Source organism: Emydura macquarii, unplaced genomic scaffold, assembly GCF_026122565.2.
Source record: "Emydura macquarii macquarii isolate MOO-44397 ecotype Brisbane River unplaced genomic scaffold, CSIRO-AGI_Emac_v2 contig_554, whole genome shotgun sequence".
Taxonomy (NCBI): domain Eukaryota; kingdom Metazoa; phylum Chordata; order Testudines; family Chelidae; genus Emydura; species Emydura macquarii.
This window is the reverse complement of record NW_027130691.1, coordinates 4,693,184-4,713,613: the sequence shown is the minus strand read 5'-3', so window position 1 is coordinate 4,713,613 and position 20,430 is coordinate 4,693,184. Positions and strand designations below refer to the sequence as shown.

Here is a 20,430-nt window from a genome sequence, read left to right as displayed (position 1 = left end):
ACATCAGTAAAATGGGGATAATTCCCTATTACCTACCTCTCTCATGGATGCTGTGATGATCAAGGTTTATAAAGCATTACCATGTAAGTGCTAGGTATTAAAATTCATTCCGTGGTATAAAATGTACCTCCTGAATTCATCATGGGGAGCAACACGGTATACATAATCATGTAAAAACTGTTCAGATTAAAGCAATTTCTTCTATTCCTATTTGCCTAATAAACACCACAAAACTAAAGAAATGAGTCTAAATATTAGTACTTCTGTATCTAGCTAGTTTGTTTGGTTTTTTTAAACATGACAATGCAATTGTGGAATAACACTGGTATTTTTCCTATGGCTACATCAAGATTCTTCCAGGAAATGTATTTCACAAATAGGAGTGTCATGACAATAATAATTAAAAAGTGTTAAAAGTCAAAAATAAGCAACTGAATTTCTCTGGAGGCCTAGCCATGTATGTGTGCATTTTAGCATGTATCAAATGCTCTTTTGGGAGTTCAGCTGCTCTTCCATCAGCCCCACTCCAGAGAACCCCATTATAGTTGTGAGACATCTTTAAATCAGGAAGACTTTCCTTCAAGTCATGCCAATTTTCCCTCTGTAGGCGTGGTGGTGGCAGTTGAAGAAATGAGTTTCCATTAGCATGCAGAATCCCAAATCCTGATCTTGATTTATTGCTTCAAAGTACTGCAGCTAATTTTTAGTTCTGTTCCACTTTATTGAAGCCCCGTTTTCAATAAAGTTAGTTTAATTTTTCCCCTTTTCATACCCTCCCCCATTCCCTATGCATTTACTGCACTATTAGGACAACCTGCACAACTGAGAGGAGTCATACATTAGTTATCCTGCTTCAACCAGGCTGCTGCAGGGCCTCAGGACCACTTGTTTATGACACCAGGATCTTTATGTATCAACCTGTGCTGCCACGTAACTTTCCAAAATGCTAAATATGAATTTATACCATCATGGACTAGTTGCTTGCCCCGTTATTTTTTAGTTATAATAATACAGAAATCGCTGTTCTTTAGCCATTACATTTAAATTGGCCATATCAGTATTTTTAAAATATATTTATAATATATTGGCTTTTAGAAAATGAAAGATCAAAAGCAGAATTCCAGAAAGGACTGAAATTTTGGGGTGGAATTATAAACCCTTCTGAATAGAAAACAAAAAGCTGAGGCAAACCTTTCCAATAGGCATGATAAGCTGCTATGTTCTAGATCCAATTTTTCTATTGTGATCCACCCACAGCAAGTCCTGTATAAATCTTTCTATAGGACACACATGTTCTTTTCAAAGTAACTTGGACACAACCGCTTAGTTAGGAGGAGTCAAGAGAGAAATTACTGTCACTTACATCTTTCTGGTTGGAGTGGAAAAACCTGAGTGCAAAATTGCAGGATTGGGATGCAGCATTATATTGACCCAGGGACTCTGCATAGCGTGTCAGAAGGTAACTGAAATACAACACAGTGATTTGAATTATACACAGTCACACAATGTCCTGGGGAGCTGAATTTCATTAAGGCTCTCACTGATCAGAGTATCACAGCACAGGTTCTGCCTTTATATGCAATTCTCAAGGAAGTTACAAGATAATGGGAATTTCACAATGTTCATCTTAATTTTTTTTAAATGTACAGATTCCTCTTTATTATTATTAAATTCTAATTCCTCTCAACCTGATCTGCAGGACACAGAACTCCTCTTTCCATCTCCTCCAAGGGACAAGAGCTTTTTAAAGCCGATATCCACAAACAAAGCTTCAAGCTCTTCCATGCACTTGTGATCTGTGGCCAAGTCGACACTTAAAACTTAAAATCTCGTTGACACAACGCTGTCTAGATGGGGTTAGGTCAGTGTAACTATGTCGCTCAGGGATGTGGATTTTTCAAACCCCTGAGTGACGTATTTATATCGATACAGGTCTGTAGTATAGATTAAACCCATGTTTTACCATAGCACAGTCTTGAGCTTGTGTGACCTGGACTGTACATCAGAGCTTAGCTTTGTCTCCATTCCAGGCATACAAATTCAAAGTACTTTTTCAAAGAAGGAAAACAATAAGTAGGTCCCCTTTACTTAGTGATACCAAGATTTAGACGTAACCAAGATAAAACCACACAAGAAACAAATGGTGTAACTAGAAATGGATTGAGGGACAGTATGGTGGAGCTGAAAAAGATTTGAGGTCTATATTTTACATGTAATGCTAACTCACGTTTACATAAGTACCTTTCATCCCACAGGTTATTTTAATAAAGCCTCACAGAAAGATGGCTACCTCTGGGGTGGAAGGCAGCATCTAAGTGGCAAAACATGCTGCAAAACCAAAGAGAGCAGGGAAAATTGGATCTGAGGGTGCCAGGATAAATTCCCAACTGTAATTAAAAATTCCACAGGATCTTCACTGTCCACCAAAAAGACAAGATCTTCGTTTTTAAGATCCCTTCTATCAGACCTCTCTCCCCCTTTTCCCAGTGTGAACTGCACGGTACCCATTTGATCCATTCATAAGGTGGAAGGGTCTGGGCTGATCATAACAGCATGGAGTGAGCCTTTTAACAACATAGTATTGGTTTGCAATTCTAAAGGAAGCTGAAAATAGAACATTAAACAAATGTGAACACAGTTAGCACAGAGCCAGTGTGACCGATTATTCTGAGTATATACTACCCACCCGATGGTGTCGTGCTGAATGTGCTTAGCATCAAGGCTGGAATAAAGCTCCACAACAGGTTCAAATGCACCAAGCATGCAGTAAATTCGAATGAGCAGCAATTTGAACTGAGCATTAGAAGGACTGTGGGTTAATCCTTCTTCTAATAAAGTCAAGGACTGCCACACGGCCATCTCTTCACCTGGGGATGAGGAGACAAGCACACACGGACATTAGGTGTGAACAGGGTATTGAACAGAGAGCAGGGTTTGAAACTGGCACAACAATTACACTGGGTTGAAAAGCCTCTCTCATTGCTCCTCAAACACACTTCCCATGCTGCCTGTATGTTACTCTCCTCACTCAACGCTCCTTTGAATGATGCAATTTATTTATTTAGACATTTGTGTTGTGCTCAGCACCAAAGCAAGGCACGTAGGCACTTTAAAAATACATTATTACAATTCAGCCTGCAGGCAACAGGACCTCCTGCTTGTTAACCTGCTAGAAGGAGCTAGTTCCAGGGGCCTGGATCTTCCACTGTGAACACTCTGCTACCAGCCACCACAGCGTGCAAACCCCACCCACCAGCAGCGGATGACCGAGAGAGAATGACCCTCTGACAAATGAGTCCTGGACCATTTAGGGTTTGTAACCATATCAAAAGATTACGGGTGCCTTTAAGCACCATGGGGTGGGGGCTAACTGGGTACCCCCTGCCCTCAACAGAGCCAGGAATTTGGGGGCATGCAGCTCCACTTGCCATCCTCCAGGGAGCTGGAGCCCACCTGGAGATTTTTGAGGGTGAAAGACCAAGCTTTCTCCAGAAAGAAAAAGCTGCAGCTGCCACACCAGGGGATAGATAGGAGGAGGGGACAGCTGTGGAGCCAGGTCTTTGAGGGAACATGGCCACGGGAATCTCCCCAACCAGTAATACCAAAGGATGGAGACTTTACAGCTGCTGAAGCCCAGCAATGCCAGCAGTTTGAGTGTGACAGGGTCTCAGACTGGCTGTTGGGTATGGGAGGCATGGGGCACCGAGGTTAACTACTAAATAGGGGGTTAGGGATTCATCACAGCTGGGGAATAACATTGAAGGCTGTGAAGTGAGGGTTTGAACAGTCACTGGGAGCCCAGAAGCTCAGCCTGCAACTGGAGGAGCACCCAGCCAGCAGCATGGTGGGGGAAAGGAGCTCCCACTGTCCCAGCAGCACTTCTGATATCAGGAGGGGCTTTTACTCTCTTCTCTTGAATGAAGAGGAGGCTGTGCAGGGCAAATTCTCTGTAGGGGGATGCAGAGAGAGGCTGGATGAGGAAGGATGGGGGTGGGGGAGAGCAAGTCTTAAGCAAAAAAACAGTGTTGCAAGAATTTTACTGGGACTGAAAATGAAATTAAAAAATGTCAGGTTTCAGACGAGGTTTGGGTAAGAAAACACCAGCTCTGAAGAGGACAGTTTATGCTGGAAAAATCCCAAACTCTCAGAACTAACAAGCCACATGCTGACCATCCAGTCACACATGCGCCCACTCAGCTCTTCACTTGTAACGCTGTATCCTTGCCCCCAAACGTTGCGTTTTGTCTTTTTAGTTTGTAAGCTCTTTAAGGCAGGGACTGTATCTTCCTATGTATCAGAGCAGCACTGAGCACGCTATGGGTGCTAACGTAATATAGATAATCAATAGTAAGAGTTAGATACACATCTCTGTTATAGCCTTAAATAACTAGCTCCTAAGTAAAGTAATTTAAGCACCCTTTGCAAAATAAATTCTGGACAAGAAGAGAGTTAAGCTTCCAGGAAATGGACCCTGGCTACGCTGGAAACAGCGGACCAACACTGCATACTCAACAATGGCACCTTCTGCCCAAGAAGTAGCAACTACAACTGAGATTTGAAGGAAGCAAGATTCAGCCTCTTGTTCAGAGGATGTAGAACACAGACAGAAAGAGAAAAATATTCATGCAGGTTTTAAAAAAAACAGAGAGACTGTAGGGACTTACCTGCCTCTAGCCACATATCCAGAAGCAGGTGAACTGCAAGCAGACAGTAATAATCTGAAAACTGCAATTCAGTTTTCAAACAAGATTTCCCTATAGAGAAAAAAAGTGTCACCGTTGCACAGTACATGTATCATGAAAATTTACATGCAATAAACAGGGCCAATCATTTCTCACATAGCTGTATAAATTGATGTAAACTGGCAGCCTTTCAACCCACCAGATGACATTTCTGAGGGACACAGTCAGGTTAATTATTTCTAAAATCCCAAAGTTTCCTCATCTGTTACTAATGTCAGATTATAAAAAGTGAACAAATTGTCAATGTGTCACTTTTCCTCACTTATGCTTTTTTGTAATTCCCTCAAGACGGACAATGGAACGGGTCCATTTCACATTTATTTCTAGTGAATTTCACTGCCAGGCTCTTCAGTATTAGCTCAGTGCTGCAGTGTTTGGGTCACAGACCCCACAGAGGATTGTTTAAAGACAAAGAGCTTTTCAACACCATACAAATAGTCCGACTACTTCCCTTCCCTTTCCTTTTTTTTTTTTTGGTAAAATTGAAAACTTTTTACTAAAGTGAAAAGCTTTTGGAAATTTGGCCCATAAGAAAGTCTAAATCTGAATGAACTGTAATGCACTAGTTTCAAGATTTTCTCACCAAAGTCCAGTCCGTGCTGGTATCTTAACATCAACTCCCGGACTACGCTCAGCTTCTGTTTTTTGTCAATGGTGTGATAGAGACCAAGCAATCTTGTTAGCTGTACCACACACAAGTGTTGTTGCAAAGCTTTGATATCAGCTGGTAGTGCAAGTTTCCCCTCCGCTGGTGCTGACAAAGGTACGACTCCCAGCAACTGACTGATGAACTGGGAAGGAAACACAAGTGTCAAATTTTGCAATGCGCTTAGTCGCCAGCATGTCTTATTTCCATTTTCAGAAATTGGAACAAAATGATATTATGGAGGTGTTGGTACCAACTCCATAATTAAAGTTGCATTGAAATCTGCAGTTAGAGGGATTAATCCCATAAATTGGTACACATTCTGAATGCAGGAAGTACCAACCAAATCAAAGGGACTACACATAGGCTTAAAGTTAACTGTGTCTTCAAGTGCTTTGCTGGACTGTGGCCATAATGCTCCACACCTTGCTAACATCGAGCCCCTAGTAGAAATTAAATTCTATTGTTATTTATTAAAATTATATTTATCAGCACCCACCATGCAACTCTTTTCAAGGAATTAACTCTCTCAATCTGGGGTAAATCAGAATTAAACCTGTTCAGTACTTTAGGTGTTAAAATGAATCCATTTTTAAATTTACATTTGTGATGTTACCATCATTTTCCCCTAGCTAAAAGTGGCTTGAACACCATGATGATTCTATCTGCTCTGAACATGGTTAGATAACATGGTGCTTAAAATGTTGGCAGCAGCTTATCTATAGTAGGGCTACAAATATTATCCTGTTGGGGAGCTGAGCCAATATTAGCAACAGAGGGAATTTTTTACAACAAATCCCTATTATGGACAATGCCTATATGTAGTTTACAGAGATTTTCTAACAGCCTTTTGACTAATCCAGGACTTTTTGTCTAACTCCTAATCCCCCAGCAATATTCCACAATGGCCTAGAAGAACAAGGGGATGAATGGCAACATTCCCAGCTGTTGAAGTCATCTACCCAGCTGCTCATGACTCTCCTGAAATCCTCTCTCTCAATTTAAGTTTAAATAAGGCAGGTGTCAGAAAGAGATTCTAGGAGAACTACAAATGGTGTCTAAGTCATCTCTCAATTGATCCTGATATGTCCATTCTGTCACTTGGATCTGCTGCAGTGTTAATACTTAGGGCCTGTCTACACCCATACTTATGCCGGCAAAACTTCTGTCACTCAGGGGTGTGAAAAAAACCACCTGCTGAGTGACATAAGTTTTGCCAGCATAAGCACGTGTGTAGACAAGTCCTTAGTGCGCTAACTATGCCTGGTGCTTGGCAGAGATTAAGAGAAAGACACTTTCCCAGAGAGTGTTTACAATTAGACACAGAGCATGAACAAGGACAGACAAGGGGAGAAGGAAAGGACAATGTTTAACAAAATAGTAACATGAGTCCTATTACCTAGCAAGCCAATCTTACTCATGCTGATATTTTAGATAGAAACTCAAGTTCATTTTATGGAGATTGATCTTCTCTTGATGCTCATGTTTAACTCACACGGTGTCAAGGGTAGCTGCATATGTTTATACAAGGAGAATAAACCTCTTTATGGTGATAGTATTTTGGGCTCCACTGTATCTCTCAGACTGTGACAATTTGAACAAGAGTGGCAAGAGGTTATGCCCCTAAAATCAACAAAATTAGCAATTTATCAACTACACTGTGCATTTCCTGGGGAGCTTTCCAGTAATAAATACGGAGGGACTGGAATCTACCTAAGACCATCTTAAAGTGATCGGACACCACAGATCAGCAAGAAAAAGGCGTAGTCCTACAAAAAGATATTGAATGACTCCAATGGAATTACTCATGGCAGTGAATGCTATATGCCTGGGAGTGACTTTGTAGGAACAAAGTGTGTGTGGAGTGAGGTGTTTCTCTCTCTTGTGATTCTTCCCCCCATTTGAAGTTATTGAGGACATTGACATCTTTGCTTTTCAAAGATCTCTTCCCCCCCCCTGATTAGAGCACACTTTTGAATAAAAGTTAACCATGCTACATTTTCATTTGCATTTTTTCTAAAAGCTGATTCCTTCCCCATAGCCAAAAGCTGTGTTCAGCAGACAGCTGGGGCACTCAGCAGTCTCCAATGCCTCTTCTTTACTTCACCCAGTGCTATTGTTCTTACCTTTGTACATTGGGTGGATGGGAGGAGGTCCACAAACACCTTGAGATCAGTGAAACAGCAGGGTTTCTCCCCAAACTTTTTGAAGTATTGGAACATTAGTTCTTCTGGGTCACCTAACAAAGAAACTCAGTTATAAAGAAGCCAGTTCAATCTTTTTTTTTAAATGCTCAATTAGAAGCAAAGTCAACACTACATTTGGAAGGATTAGATTTTTATCAGTAAATTCTGGTAAACATCCGTTTCTCTCTCTCTCTCTCTCTCTCTCTCTCTCTCTCTCTCTCTCTCTCACACACACACTCACACCCCCCCCCCTTTCCATTGATAACAAAAATTTGCAGTTAGGCAAAGAAAGAAAAAAGCTGCTAGAGAACATATTACTGTCTAGTCCCCAGAAAAAAATGCTTAAAAACATATTCTCCATCAAAATTATTTAAAAAAAGAGAGTTTTGCCAAGCATAAATGTAACTATGAGGAATTTTCAGTCCTGCAAGTGTAAATGAACTTATTCATAGGCAGTTTCTTATGTTCAAAGTTAAACAGTTATTTACAAACCATCATAGTTCCACTTCAGATTAGAAACCTTGACCCATTTGATAAAGGATGAGAGATGAAAAAAATCCAAGAGAATCTTTCAAGCTACTCATGCACAGCTTATCTGATAAAATTTACTTTCTTGCATTTAAATACAAAATTAGTTAATTTAATTAGGTCTGCAGAAATCTTGCTAATATTAAACCACATTCTCTTCCTCGTTCCCCTCCCAAAAGTGTTTTTTTTTAAAAATCATGAATCCCCAATAAATGCATTTAACAAGCATTATTGTTCTCAATTACCAGACTGCCAAAGAGCCCAAAGAAGTATCAGTCAGTGATTACACTAAGGATGACAAAGAGAGAGGATTTTCAAAAGTATTAAGGGATTTATTGAAGTACAACTCCCACTGAAAGTCACTGCATTAGGTGCCTTTGAAATGTCCCCCAAAGACCTTGTTTTAAAAGCTCTCAAAATCCGTAGAATTGCTTTAAGAATAATACTGACCTTCTATAACTCCTTTCATCTGAAGATGCTTTACACATGCAATCCCTGCATACGCTTTACATCAGGCACTACAAAAATGATGGTCCCCGTACAAAGAGCTTGTTCCAGTTTGGTGTTCTCTCCCTTAAGGTTTAATTTATCATCCAATTAGTGGCTCTTACCTAGTTTATATTCATCATTACAACCTCTGTGTCGTAAACGTCTAATCAGCTCCAGTCTGGCTAGGTAGGGTCCCCGAAGTGGCCGAGAACTCTGAGATTCTTCTGTTATCCTCTCTTCTATAAATTTCACAGCTTGCTCTGTAGAATAATGCACTTCTCCTTCCAAAGAGCTGTGAAGTTAAAGAAAGGAGTACTGACTTCAAGTATTCTTATACCATTCCTATTTCCAAGGCACTGGCAGTAAGTGGTCAGCGTGCCTTAACACCATTCCCTCAGGGCAATCAGGTTCGACACTCTCTGACCGAACCCCTGGGAATGGAGGAGGTTAAGGAAGCTCCAGAATATCAAAAAACAAGGTTACTCACCAGTAACTACAACGAGAGTCCTGTAGTACTTTACAGACTAACACATTTAATTTCTGCAGGCATAAGCTTTCGTGGGCCGTGAAAGGATAAGGTCGAGACCCCAGGGAGACACCAGGTCACGGACCTGTGGATAGAGCCTCCCACCCCCCTCAGGAACCTAATGACATCAGATGGGAGGACCGCAATCCCCCCTCCAGTGACTGATGGAAGGCTGATATGGCTGCTAGGTGGGCCTTCAGGTGGGCCTTCAGGGAGGCCGCAGCCAGTCCCTGGAGCTTTAACTGTGGCAAGTATTTCCCGGATTGCCTGCACTGGCGAGAGGCTAGGCGGAATGACCTGGACTCCCCCCAGCAGGCAACAGCCGCTTCCACTTAACCTGGTACACGACCTGCGTGGAGGGCTTCCTGCTACCCAGCAGGACTCACTGGACTTGTTCTGAGCGGCTCGCTCGTTGTCTCTTGGCCACCGATCCACCACTCCCTGATAAGTTGAGGGACCAGGTCTGGGCACCACCGGTGACCATGATCCTGGGCTCCTGAGGCAGGCAATCAAGGAATCCAGCAGTACGCTGAACCCTGCTGGCGTGGCCAGGCCGGAACAATCAAGCTGGCATCTGCTTAACCCCTCCTCATCTTTAGCAGGAGTACATGCAGGGGGAGGGGGAGCAGGAAAGTGAATATGAAGCTCTCTGACTGCTACAGACAGTGTTGGCGATCGCCCCTGCCCCTTGACCATGGAGAGAGCAGCACTGTGGACACCTCGTGTTCCAGTCCGATATGGACAGATTCCCCTTGGGGAAACCCCCCTCCGGAGGGTCATAGACGCCCTTTGTGGGCGCAGTGACCCATCATGGTGAGGGAGAGCGACTCCTTGACGCAGTCTACCTCGTTGTTCATCACCCCCGGGAGGTGATCACCGCCAGGTCCTAAGGACTGATAGTTTCCCTTCATAAGGCTGACGAATGGGCTCCCCCCGCCTGTCGATGTAGTACATGGTCGCTGCACTGTCTGTCAGCACCCGTACCACTCTGCCCTCGGTAAGCGGAGGAACATTCCACAAGCCCTGCCAGCGTTTCGCAGATCTTTACATCGGTGTGCCGACGCCTCTCCTCCCTTGCCCAGATGCCTTGTGAGCCGAGGTCAGCGCTGATACGACACCTTACCCTCTGCTCGAGGCATCCGATATCAGGGTAACTGAGGGAGCCAGCTCCACAAACTGAACGCCCCCCTCACACATCCCGAGGGGTTGTCCACCAGTCTAGGGAGGCTAGGGCTTGCTGCTGTTTTTCTGGGTTTTTTTGGGTTTTTTTGGGGGGGGGGAGGAAGTGGGGCGGGGAGGAGGAGAGGGAACCATAGCCTCCTGGTGCAGAAGTTACCTGCTCAGACTGGACACTGAGGCTAGCCATGACTGAAGCGGCCTAAGCGTCAGGCTCACTAGCCTCACCACATAGGTGCAGGCCACCCTGTGACCTACCAGCTGACAGCAACGTTTGGCTGTCGTCATAGGGCGTGTGCAGGAGGGCCATCCTGAGGGAGGCCGTCTGACAGGGCGAGTCGTCATCTGAGGGCGAGTGGTGGCCCTTTCTCCTACACCCGAGGCACTGCTTGCATCCCCGAGGGGTTGATGGACTGTGGTCCCCCCCGAGAAACCCCATAGGCCTTCATGACCATTGCCTCTGAGGCCATCCGGGGCTACCTGCACCTGGGGCTCTGGCAGCTTTCGTTGGTGGTGGCTCCCCCAGCAACTACCTCCCTATAGGGACACCGAGGCACCGTCAAAAGACCACCATGGCGCTGCCCCAAAGGCTCTCACTGTGCAGTACCGGGGCCCCGGGGGGGAGGGGGGGAGGGAGGGAGTGAGCATGGAAGGGAGGGGTGCCCCAATCCACAAGTGCTCCGTCACTCCGGACAGCGTCCCCTCGACATCGACAACCTCGATTACCAGGTTCGACGGGTGCAGCAGGCGTACGTACAACGCTCCGGCAAGCTGGGCTGACCCGAGTGTCATCCCGGTATCGAGGACTTTGCGCTCTGCATGCATCTTGGCGTCAAGTCAAACTCCAGCGCCTGGTTCTGTTCGGCCTCGGTGCGGGGCGAATCCTCAGTGCTGAGTCTGTCTCTGACAACCGGGTTCGGCACTGCCCGGCGAATTCCTCAGTACCCAGACTGTCTCCAGTGACCGGGATCAGCGTTGCATTATTGCGGGTGAACTCTTCGCTGCCAGAGAGCGAGAACGGTGGGATGGACCTCACCCGGTATCAGGGGGTCGAGACCGGTGCCAGGCGGGTGACTTCGCTCTCCACCTCGATGCAGGTTGGTCCGGTGACCATGACCTGGAATAACTTTTAGGGGAGCATTTCTGCTCTACCCTAGGTAACCAGTCTGCAGGAGATCTTCCTCCCCGTGCTGGGGATCTCCTGAGCCATTCAGGGCGTCCCAATGCAGGCTTCCCCCATAATGCCAGCCCCTTCTTTCTTGTGGAGGTATGGGCGGCGGTGGTGTATGCAAGGCCAACAAGGCTCTTGCCGCCCGACGGCCTCCAAAGTCGACGGTGCTGGTAGGTGCCGAAGGGCTCCCCCACTCCCAAAAATCAGGGCAGGCTCCCTGGCTGGAGACACTGGCTCAGGCAGCGGGCCTCCGTGATTGGTCTCGGTACGGATTGGTGCTCCTCCCCTGCATAGCCGGTGCGGGGGAGCATCCGCGCTCCAAGCGCTGATTCCGTCTCTTCGCGGTGCTGAGTCGGGTCAGTGCCAACGGTGCCCTCTGCACCGACGGCACGCTGGGTACCACAGCGGAGCGGGTTGGTTCGGAGCCGGTCGGGGGCTCCATGAGCGAGGCGCTTTCAGGCAGATTTTGGTCTGAAAGCCTTGCAGATCTGTTCTTCTCCTTGCGCGGGGGGTCACTTAGCAGAAAAGCCTTCCTGCCAGAAGCACACGGCTTGAAGCCATGAGACCGGAGCATACCCGCTCCCAATAAAGTCTCAGCTAGACTATCGCAAAGTCTCTAACTACCACTATCGACCGTTATTAATCTAAATAACTAATTAACACAAAAAATCATTGCTTAAAGTTCAAAACACGGGGAATAAAGCACTTGCAGGGCAAGCACAGGCAGTTCCAGTAACCGTCACGGGCGGAAAGAAGGAACTGAGGGGGCGTAGGGCCGGCAGCACCTCATATACCACGGCATGTGCACGGGGCTCCAGGGGGCGCTGGAGCTGGCCCTACGGGATCTGCTAAGGGGAAAAAGTTCCGGAAGCCCTTCACACACCTACAGTGGAACAGACATGAGCAAGCACTCGAAGAAGAACTAGCATTACACACCTGCTACCAGAGGGGTAGGCACCCTCTTGGAACAGGGGCCAGCTTCCACAGCTAAGTAGCTTGAGCACATCATGGGCCAGCAGCCGTGATGACTCTTGAGACAGAGAGCTCTACATTAGCACGCATTTAAACTAGCTATTTACCTATACTGGATACACCAAAGCAGGGATGGGCAACTGGCAGCTTACGGTCTGCATTTGGCCTGCCCGATCATTTTATTTTGCCCACTGCTGCCCAGATCGGGGCAGGCAACCTGGCAGTGCCAGGGCCAGGAAGGAGACAGGACATTGCATAGCAAAGGAAAGGTACTGCTTACGCATGTGTTACATGACTGTGGTGAGCACCAACAGGCCGAGCAGGGGCCAGGCTCAGCTCGGAAGGACAGGAACTGTTGCCCCGGGGTAGGGTAACTCTCCACATTCCCTTGAGGGCAGGAACCAACCTCTGAGTCTCACGCCCTGGCCCACCTAGTGGGTTTCGTGCCCCCCCCCCACCACTACCTTAAAGTTGCCCATCCCTGCACTAAAGCAAAATTATCAAAGGACACACACTATGATCTTGACACACTACAGTATGAAGAGAGAAAAAGCCCTCAGGGATAGTAGTTGACTTACTGCTCTCCTTCCGCTGGAGGAGTCCAGGATTTGTCAATGAGTTGAAAGACTGAATCAAAGTAAGTCATATAGAACTGCCAATCATCTGAGCTAAAACAAAAACAGGCAAGAAGCAAAAAAGTAAGGAAAGTGCAAACAACATTACTCATACATGCAAGTCTATTTCCTTTATAAAACACTGTTAGATCTTGCAAGTCACAGAACAATTAAAACACACAGGAAAAACCTGCACTAAGAGCCATTTCCACCAGAAAATTTCCCATCTTAAAGGGGCACTGTTAACCTGAGATTTCTAAAACCAACCAATTTCAAGAAATTCAAGTTTCTGATAAAATATAACTTACAGCTTGTACAAACTTCTTTAACAATTTTTAAAAGGGACTTCAGCTCCCGTTAGCATTTATAAGGGTCTTTCCAGCAAGGAAGTATGAGCAGGTTCAAGAGTAACACCACTAAATTGCTAATGTAGGAGCTGGGAAATGAATCTGACCATCAACAAACCAGAGAAACTCACTATATACAAAGTGCTGCAAAATGCACAAAGTAAACTGAAAATTTCTCTCTCTCTCTAGTTGTTCAGTTGTAGTAACCTGAGGTGTTGCTAGGTCATTCTCCCGCCCAGACAAATATGATTTTTCTAAGCAGATGCTTTAAAGTCTCCCGAGGATTTCCACTAAAATTACATTCAACCTTTTGTTAAAGAACAATTCTTCCGAATAAGATGTTTTTGATGATCACTTGGATGGCAGCTTCAGACAGGATTCACTATCTCCTTAACCATGTCCTAGTCCTTACAACAAACCCTCATGACTGCTCTCAAAGGCAGATCTGATCATCCTGGTTTGCTTTGTTCTGACATACTGATGTGTTCAAAGCACCAGATGCATTTCCTAGAAGGAAGCCTAGCAGATTAAGAGAACTAGGATATAGGAAACAGTTCTAGGAAATGAAATTCAAGTACAAGTTTTTTCTGAAAATTAGTATGTTGGACAGCAAGGTTTGGACCTCGGAAATACAGAATGAAATTAGTTTATTTCAGGAAAGCACATATTGCACAACTCACCTGTTCACTGTGAAAGTTAGTGAAGCTTCCATGTGAACTAATGATAATTTGCAGTCTCAGCACCTTTCACCAGAGGATCTCAAAACACTTTACCAGCATTCAGTCTCAAGCCTTGAGATAAGTAACTGAAGTACAGCGGTGAAGTGACTTATCCAAGGCTACAGAGTGAGTGAGTAGCATAGAAGCAAACACACCGCAGGCATCCTATCTTCTCTTCTATTTCAACTACTACACACACTCCCTCCATAACAGGAACGAAACAAGGCCATAAACACTTAGCTGCTCCTGTTTCTCATTTTCAGTTTTTTTTTTTTTTTTTTAAATGACAGACAGCTGAAATTTCAACTTACTTTTTCAGCAGCAGCCTCCTAGACAGCGCGTTGCATTCTGGCCACTTGCACAGCTTCTTGTACATCGCCATACACTTAGTCTCTCGACTCTGGAGCTCACTAGTCAACTTCTCTAAATCAGAAAAAGTTGTGAATGTATTTCATCAATCATTTTCCCTTAACAACACTCAGAACAAAGAATCTTATTCTATACAAGGACGCAAAAGAGAAAACACATTCTTCTCTGAGATTGGAGGGCCAGGATTAAAGTCCAGGACTAATGTCAAAAAGCAATGCTAAAACAAGAGGCCAGTAACAGATTTAAGGTGCTATATCTTGCAGGTCAATGGTGCTAGAAATGAGTACTTTGTTACTGAAAAGCTGGGAGCCCTAACGTTTAATTCTTTTAAGGTGTGGTACCTCAACTACCTGCATCTGCGCTAGAAACACTTTGGTGGATCAGCACATATTTTCAAAGTGAGGGAAGTACTGAACCTGTGATTAGAAAGAAAACATTTTATGCCTGATTATTGGTCAACATATGACATAAGGGGGGAATGAAACTATACTAGAACAATATTCTCAATAACACAACTACCCTCTTTTTTCTGTTAGAAGTCTGGCACAGAAGCTGTCTGGCCCATGGGGCAAAACCTTCACCAGAAAAGTACATCGGACTGAATGCAGAACTATAGAGTCTGACTGAAACCTCGATATTCTGGCTGCTCTTAAACTACAAATGCACTTTTGTGGTAGAAAAACAAAGCTCTAAAATCATCCAGGAGGAAGGGACATAATGTCATCTAACAACACTGATTCTAAAATGGTAGTTGTGAGCTGATGTGATAGGATTTTGTGGGACGAGTTAGGTTAATCTGACAATTATCCTTTGTACAACGTGCTAGCTCTTTAATACTTGATAATGGAATTGATGCTGCAAACACTATTGCGTGTAGTGAGTAATACCATGAGCAGTCTGAAGAAATCAGTGGGACAACTCATCTTACCCAGCAGAGTCTGCAGAACGTGGCTCAATGTGTGTAACTGGTATGAGTTAAGTTAATTTACAGCTATATTTAAACGTGCAGATCAATTAAATCCCAGTCATACAAGTTCCCAGAAAAAGAGCGGGGGCAATAGCAAGAATACCGTCAAACCTCCACGCACCTGTGATTGTTAATTGACCAAATGTGCTGAAAGATAAGTTACCTCCTAGTTTTCCTCTAACAACATCCAAGGCTTCCTGGTACTTCTCCAAACGTTCCAGTATCATGTAGTAAAGTTCAACCTTAGAAGAAAGATTTGGATACACTGACATTTGGAAGTAAAACAACTGAAAAGTGTCTGGAAATAAAAGCAGTTTGTGTTTCTGTCATTAGAAAGAGGAGAAAGTCAATGCTGCCTGTAAAACAACCACCCAAGAGAAAATTTAAGAATTTAATTTACTACACTCCATTCCAAAGGATCCCCTGGGCTTTACAAACACTACAAATGAACCACTTCACCTAGCAATGAACTCAGTTCCACAACACCTACAACCTCTGCCCTCACTTCCTTCCACACCTTTCATCCTTATGTTCCTCTACACCCTCTCTCCTCACTGCTCCCTTTGTCTTCCCTCTCACTCCCTGCTTCAAACCTTATTTCATGCTGATGCTTGTAGCAGTCTCCTAATTCCTGTGCACCCTCTCTTTTCTCAATATCCCTTCTAAAAACCCCCTTGGGTAATGGAGCCTCCTGTTCTAAGAAACTCATTGCTGATATTCCTCCCCCTTTTTGCATCTACCTTGCTTTCTTTTTCAACTAGATTCCAGTTTTACTCATTTTCACTGTATTGGTTACTTTTGCACCTTGTGACTTCCCAGAAAATTGTTATACAGGTTCACCTGAATTATAACTGCAGAAGTTTAAGGTGAAATCTGTTTAATTAGCAACAAAAATCAATTTTTAAAAACAAATGTGATCATCAACATTTCTTTTGTCTACCAAGTTTTCACATCATATGTAACCACATAAGAAAAGCTACTGACCACACTGCTTTGCGTGACCAAGAGAACCCCAGAAAGCACAAATAGGACCTACACCAGCAGAAAAAGTGAACACACGTGTATTTTACTTTCCTTTGAAAGAACCTTACCATTTAATGTTTTCTCAAAGTTAGCTCTTGAAAAGTTACTAACATGATTGTCTTAACAGCTACAATTTTTGGTTTAAACTGAAAACTAGTGCAATATATTTTATTAAGTTTCTGAGTTCTTCTGAAACAGGGAATTTGTTTTCTATCTTAGGGGTTCTTAAACATTATCCATGGAGTGGGGCACACTTTAATAGATTGCCTCACAGACCATGTCCTCTAGTCATGAGTGCATAAGCCACCTTCCTTCCCACAAGAAATCATAACATCCTTGTGGCAACTACAGCAATTGCTTCCCTTGACCAGGAATATTAGGAAAGTAATATTTTGAGTAATATCATAATGGGAACCAGTCTCAGTACCATACAAAGTCATTAAGCTATATTGTTAGCATGACAAAGCTCAAAGTATTAACAATGCTCAAATTAAGTAGAATAACACATTTGCAAATCTTACTTCAGCCTCAGCTTCGATCTTATCCTCCTTCACCATTTTTTCCACCATTCTTTCAGCTAGAGGCAAAAACATCGTTTTTGAGAGGTTTTCATCCTGTGCTGAAATAGACTAGGGGAGAGAGAAGAAGAGTAGCAATTCATTAGCTTTTTGTACTGTCCAACTCAAAATTAATTTTTTCACCAGATGGGAAATATGGCAAATGCAACAACCCGAGAAATACCCATCAGGGCACCATCAAATACATGCATGGTCATATTGTTTTGTAAAACAAGCTGCTGGGAAAGCACCTGCTGATACAATGAAGAGCTCACTCTTGACAACATGGGTCTCAGAACAACACAACAGACAACACAGCATCAAAAATACAATACCCACTTAATGAATAAGTTTCTTCTACAATCAAATTATTTCAAAGTACAATTATTGTTTCCATGTTTATTCTTTGCCTGGCTAAGGTGACCTGTCAGGAAGCTTGACTAACACTCAAGTCTGTTATCTGTGCTAGTGCAACATAGCACATTTTGCTTTTCATTGCTGTAGGAATCTTGTCTAAGAGACAAGCAATATCAGGTAAGTTTCTGGACCACAAAGAAAATAGAGATTTGAGGAGGGCTCAGTGTTTACTGACATTATACAGAAGAGGTAGCCCTCTGCAATCCTAGCAGCCAGCCATCTTACCGAAGAAAGCTACTGGGTATTTTTCATGTTCACGTTACAGTCACTGTTCAAGTCTGTAATTCAATCAAAATGCTGTACTCACCTGCATAATTAGGCTCATCACAGACCAAAAGTAGTAAGGGTTTTTGGGGACAATCTTATAAAGTGCCATTCCAGCCTGAAAAATATAAAACATGTATCCATCGTTCAAAAAATACTCCAGTTTACATGCTGTCATCATAGAAAGTGACAGTGATGACAACAGTGACAGATAATTCTTGAGGATTAGTGACCAGATAGGACTTTATTAACTCCAAATGGACATACTCCTTAGGAAACACCCTCCATCCAGAGCTATATTGGTATCAGAGGAAAACGGTGATGCAGTTTCTCTCCCTCCATCTACTTGTTGTTGAGTGTATTACAGCTTCAGCTGGCCTGGAAAGGCATTTCTAGAGCAATGACTGTCTGAAGAGTCTATGGCTTTAGATATAGGGCATGCATGCACACACATTACCTGCTACTGCAGATTACGGGGAAAGTTTTCAGCTCTGCTCTCCATTTGTACACATGTTCAATTGTATACATACAATCAAACCCATGCTTTGTGAAGGCAAACACCTGCACCTGAACATTTTTAACTTGCACATGCAGGTGTTAGGATTTTGATGACATGTGGCACAAGAGACAGCTGAGGAGACACCCAGTTAAATATCTGGCCCTAAATATCAACACACAGCCAAGTCTTTAGTCACTTAACTTAGAATGGGAGTTATTCTGAATCACACATTCCTCACACAAGCATTGTCTATATAAACAAGTATTGAACACTCCTACATTTACTCCCAAGTTTTTAAATTGATAATAAATTACACACATACACAGAGTATATAATAGTTTACATTAGCCAATCTTTTTACAAGAAGCATACTCTTCTCTTTGTTCATTTCTACAAACTGTTTCTTGTCCGTTTTCAGATTATAAGACAACTGATCCCTTTTGCATTTTTAGGCCTTTCATTTAAAGTTTGACAGGATGCAACAAAAGATGGTTTATTTTCACCTTCCATTCAGTCAATCTGTCTGAAGTTTGCATCCCTTTGAGTTCTTAGGTACAGTAGTACACACTAATTCAAAAACACCCTATATTTACAATTATGAGAATTATTATTCTTGATAATCTAATCAGATACATATTTGTACAATAGTCTGAACAGAATCTTTACCATTTATGTGGCATTTTGTATCTATGTAAGACCATTATTTTCCATTCATTATTTCAATTAAGAGTACAATTATTAGAAGGTGAAATGTCTGAATTTTAGATTTCATATACAGCTAGTAAAGTAGCACTATATACTGGCCTGGAGTAAACAATGAGGTTTCTTACTGAAGAGTGTTTGCATTACAGCAAGTCTATGCAAAAATACAAAAGCTTTTCTTTTTTAAGTTGTGGTGAAAGCTCTACACATTCAATGCAGCTGTAAAAGCAGCAAAAAAGGACTTTGCTTAGTTCAGCCATAAATTAAGCACACTCTTTACCTATAGACCAATTCTTCATTTTCTAGACATTTTGCCTTTAATCACTGCTAAACTGGGAGAGCAACACACTTTACTTTTAGATGGCCTGACATTAATAGAGATCTCAGGCATCTACTGATTTTGAACCATGAAATGTAAATGCATGCTTATGCCTGTTTCTTTTGAAATCAATGAGTTCTTTAAAGGGAATATCCAGAGGAATGTCTAGACTTTATATATAAAGTGTATCATATATATACAAATGATGGCTGTTACTGATTTCTTTTTTGTAAATCCCAAAATAAAAATGATATGCATCATTGTTTTTAACATGAGCAGGCATGAAGCAAATTAATTCTGGGTTCCCGTTCCTCAGTATAAATATAATCCTTATTTAAGGCATTAAATCAAAGTCAAGCCCAATCAAGTATTATTTGAAGCCTCTATCTGTGCAAACAAAGAATCCATTAAAACAAGCACAATTTTAAGATTAGATTAATATCAAACTCACAACTATCACAGCATACCTCCAAAGTTCTGTTTCTGCACAAGTTCAATATCATATATTGCATGGTACATTGCTAATCAGACTAGAATCTGGCCTTTTTAAGATGCAAAAATTGTATTCTTTTGATACTCAGCCACAGGAATGTCAAACAAGAATAAACAGATCTCTCCATATTGGTATTTAGCACTCTGCAGGCATATACATTTCCCTCTTATTAATAATGCTGTAACTTGGTGATGTGTGTGTATGAGTGGAATGTCACAGCTTGCTAGAGACTGGAATAGGACGTAGTTGGCTATTCTGAGACTTCACTCTTGCTGACATGGGTCACATTGGTAACAACCACAGTCACAGCAAATTTAGGGATTAGCAAACCAGAGGCATTCTTGGTGTTGTGGTCAAATCTAAAGCTATTTTTAAATTAATACTAAAAGTACTTAGTACAATAAGAACTATTTTTAAGTAGCAGTCTAAATTAACTACCATTCAGGACAGATCTGAGATCAGATATCTAATGATCTTACAATGATATTGTAGGTTTAAGCCTTTTATAAAAAGTCATTTGATAAAAAGTTTATCATGCTCTAAGGCATCATATACACCAATCATCATATACACCAATGATGTAGCCCTGTTTGATTGATGATTCAGCCACCTTACAACCCAGCTGGGCCACAGAGATTAATCACTATTGTTCAACTCTGTTTTTGGGTTATGCAGACAGAGTCTTTGTGCAGAGATTCAAGTCA

General features: G+C 42.8%; 1 protein-coding gene across 1 annotated transcript in view; it reads right to left on the bottom strand.

Moving 5' to 3' along the window:
- The window catches only part of NAA25 (N-alpha-acetyltransferase 25, NatB auxiliary subunit), a 47,463-nt gene that overhangs the window by 16,125 nt on the left and 10,908 nt on the right, over nucleotides 1-20,430 (bottom strand). Inside the window, exons 5-15 of the mRNA XM_067539506.1 lie at nucleotides 17,757-17,831; nucleotides 16,997-17,104; nucleotides 15,616-15,694; nucleotides 14,428-14,539; nucleotides 13,015-13,104; nucleotides 8,714-8,883; nucleotides 7,515-7,627; nucleotides 5,326-5,533; nucleotides 4,665-4,754; nucleotides 2,687-2,867; nucleotides 1,364-1,463 (exon numbers count right to left, since the gene is read on the bottom strand). Of these exons, the coding sequence (XP_067395607.1) occupies nucleotides 1,364-1,463; nucleotides 2,687-2,867; nucleotides 4,665-4,754; nucleotides 5,326-5,533; nucleotides 7,515-7,627; nucleotides 8,714-8,883; nucleotides 13,015-13,104; nucleotides 14,428-14,539; nucleotides 15,616-15,694; nucleotides 16,997-17,104; nucleotides 17,757-17,831 (1,326 nt within the window). The remainder of the gene's footprint in view (nucleotides 1-1,363; nucleotides 1,464-2,686; nucleotides 2,868-4,664; nucleotides 4,755-5,325; nucleotides 5,534-7,514; nucleotides 7,628-8,713; nucleotides 8,884-13,014; nucleotides 13,105-14,427; nucleotides 14,540-15,615; nucleotides 15,695-16,996; nucleotides 17,105-17,756; nucleotides 17,832-20,430) is intronic.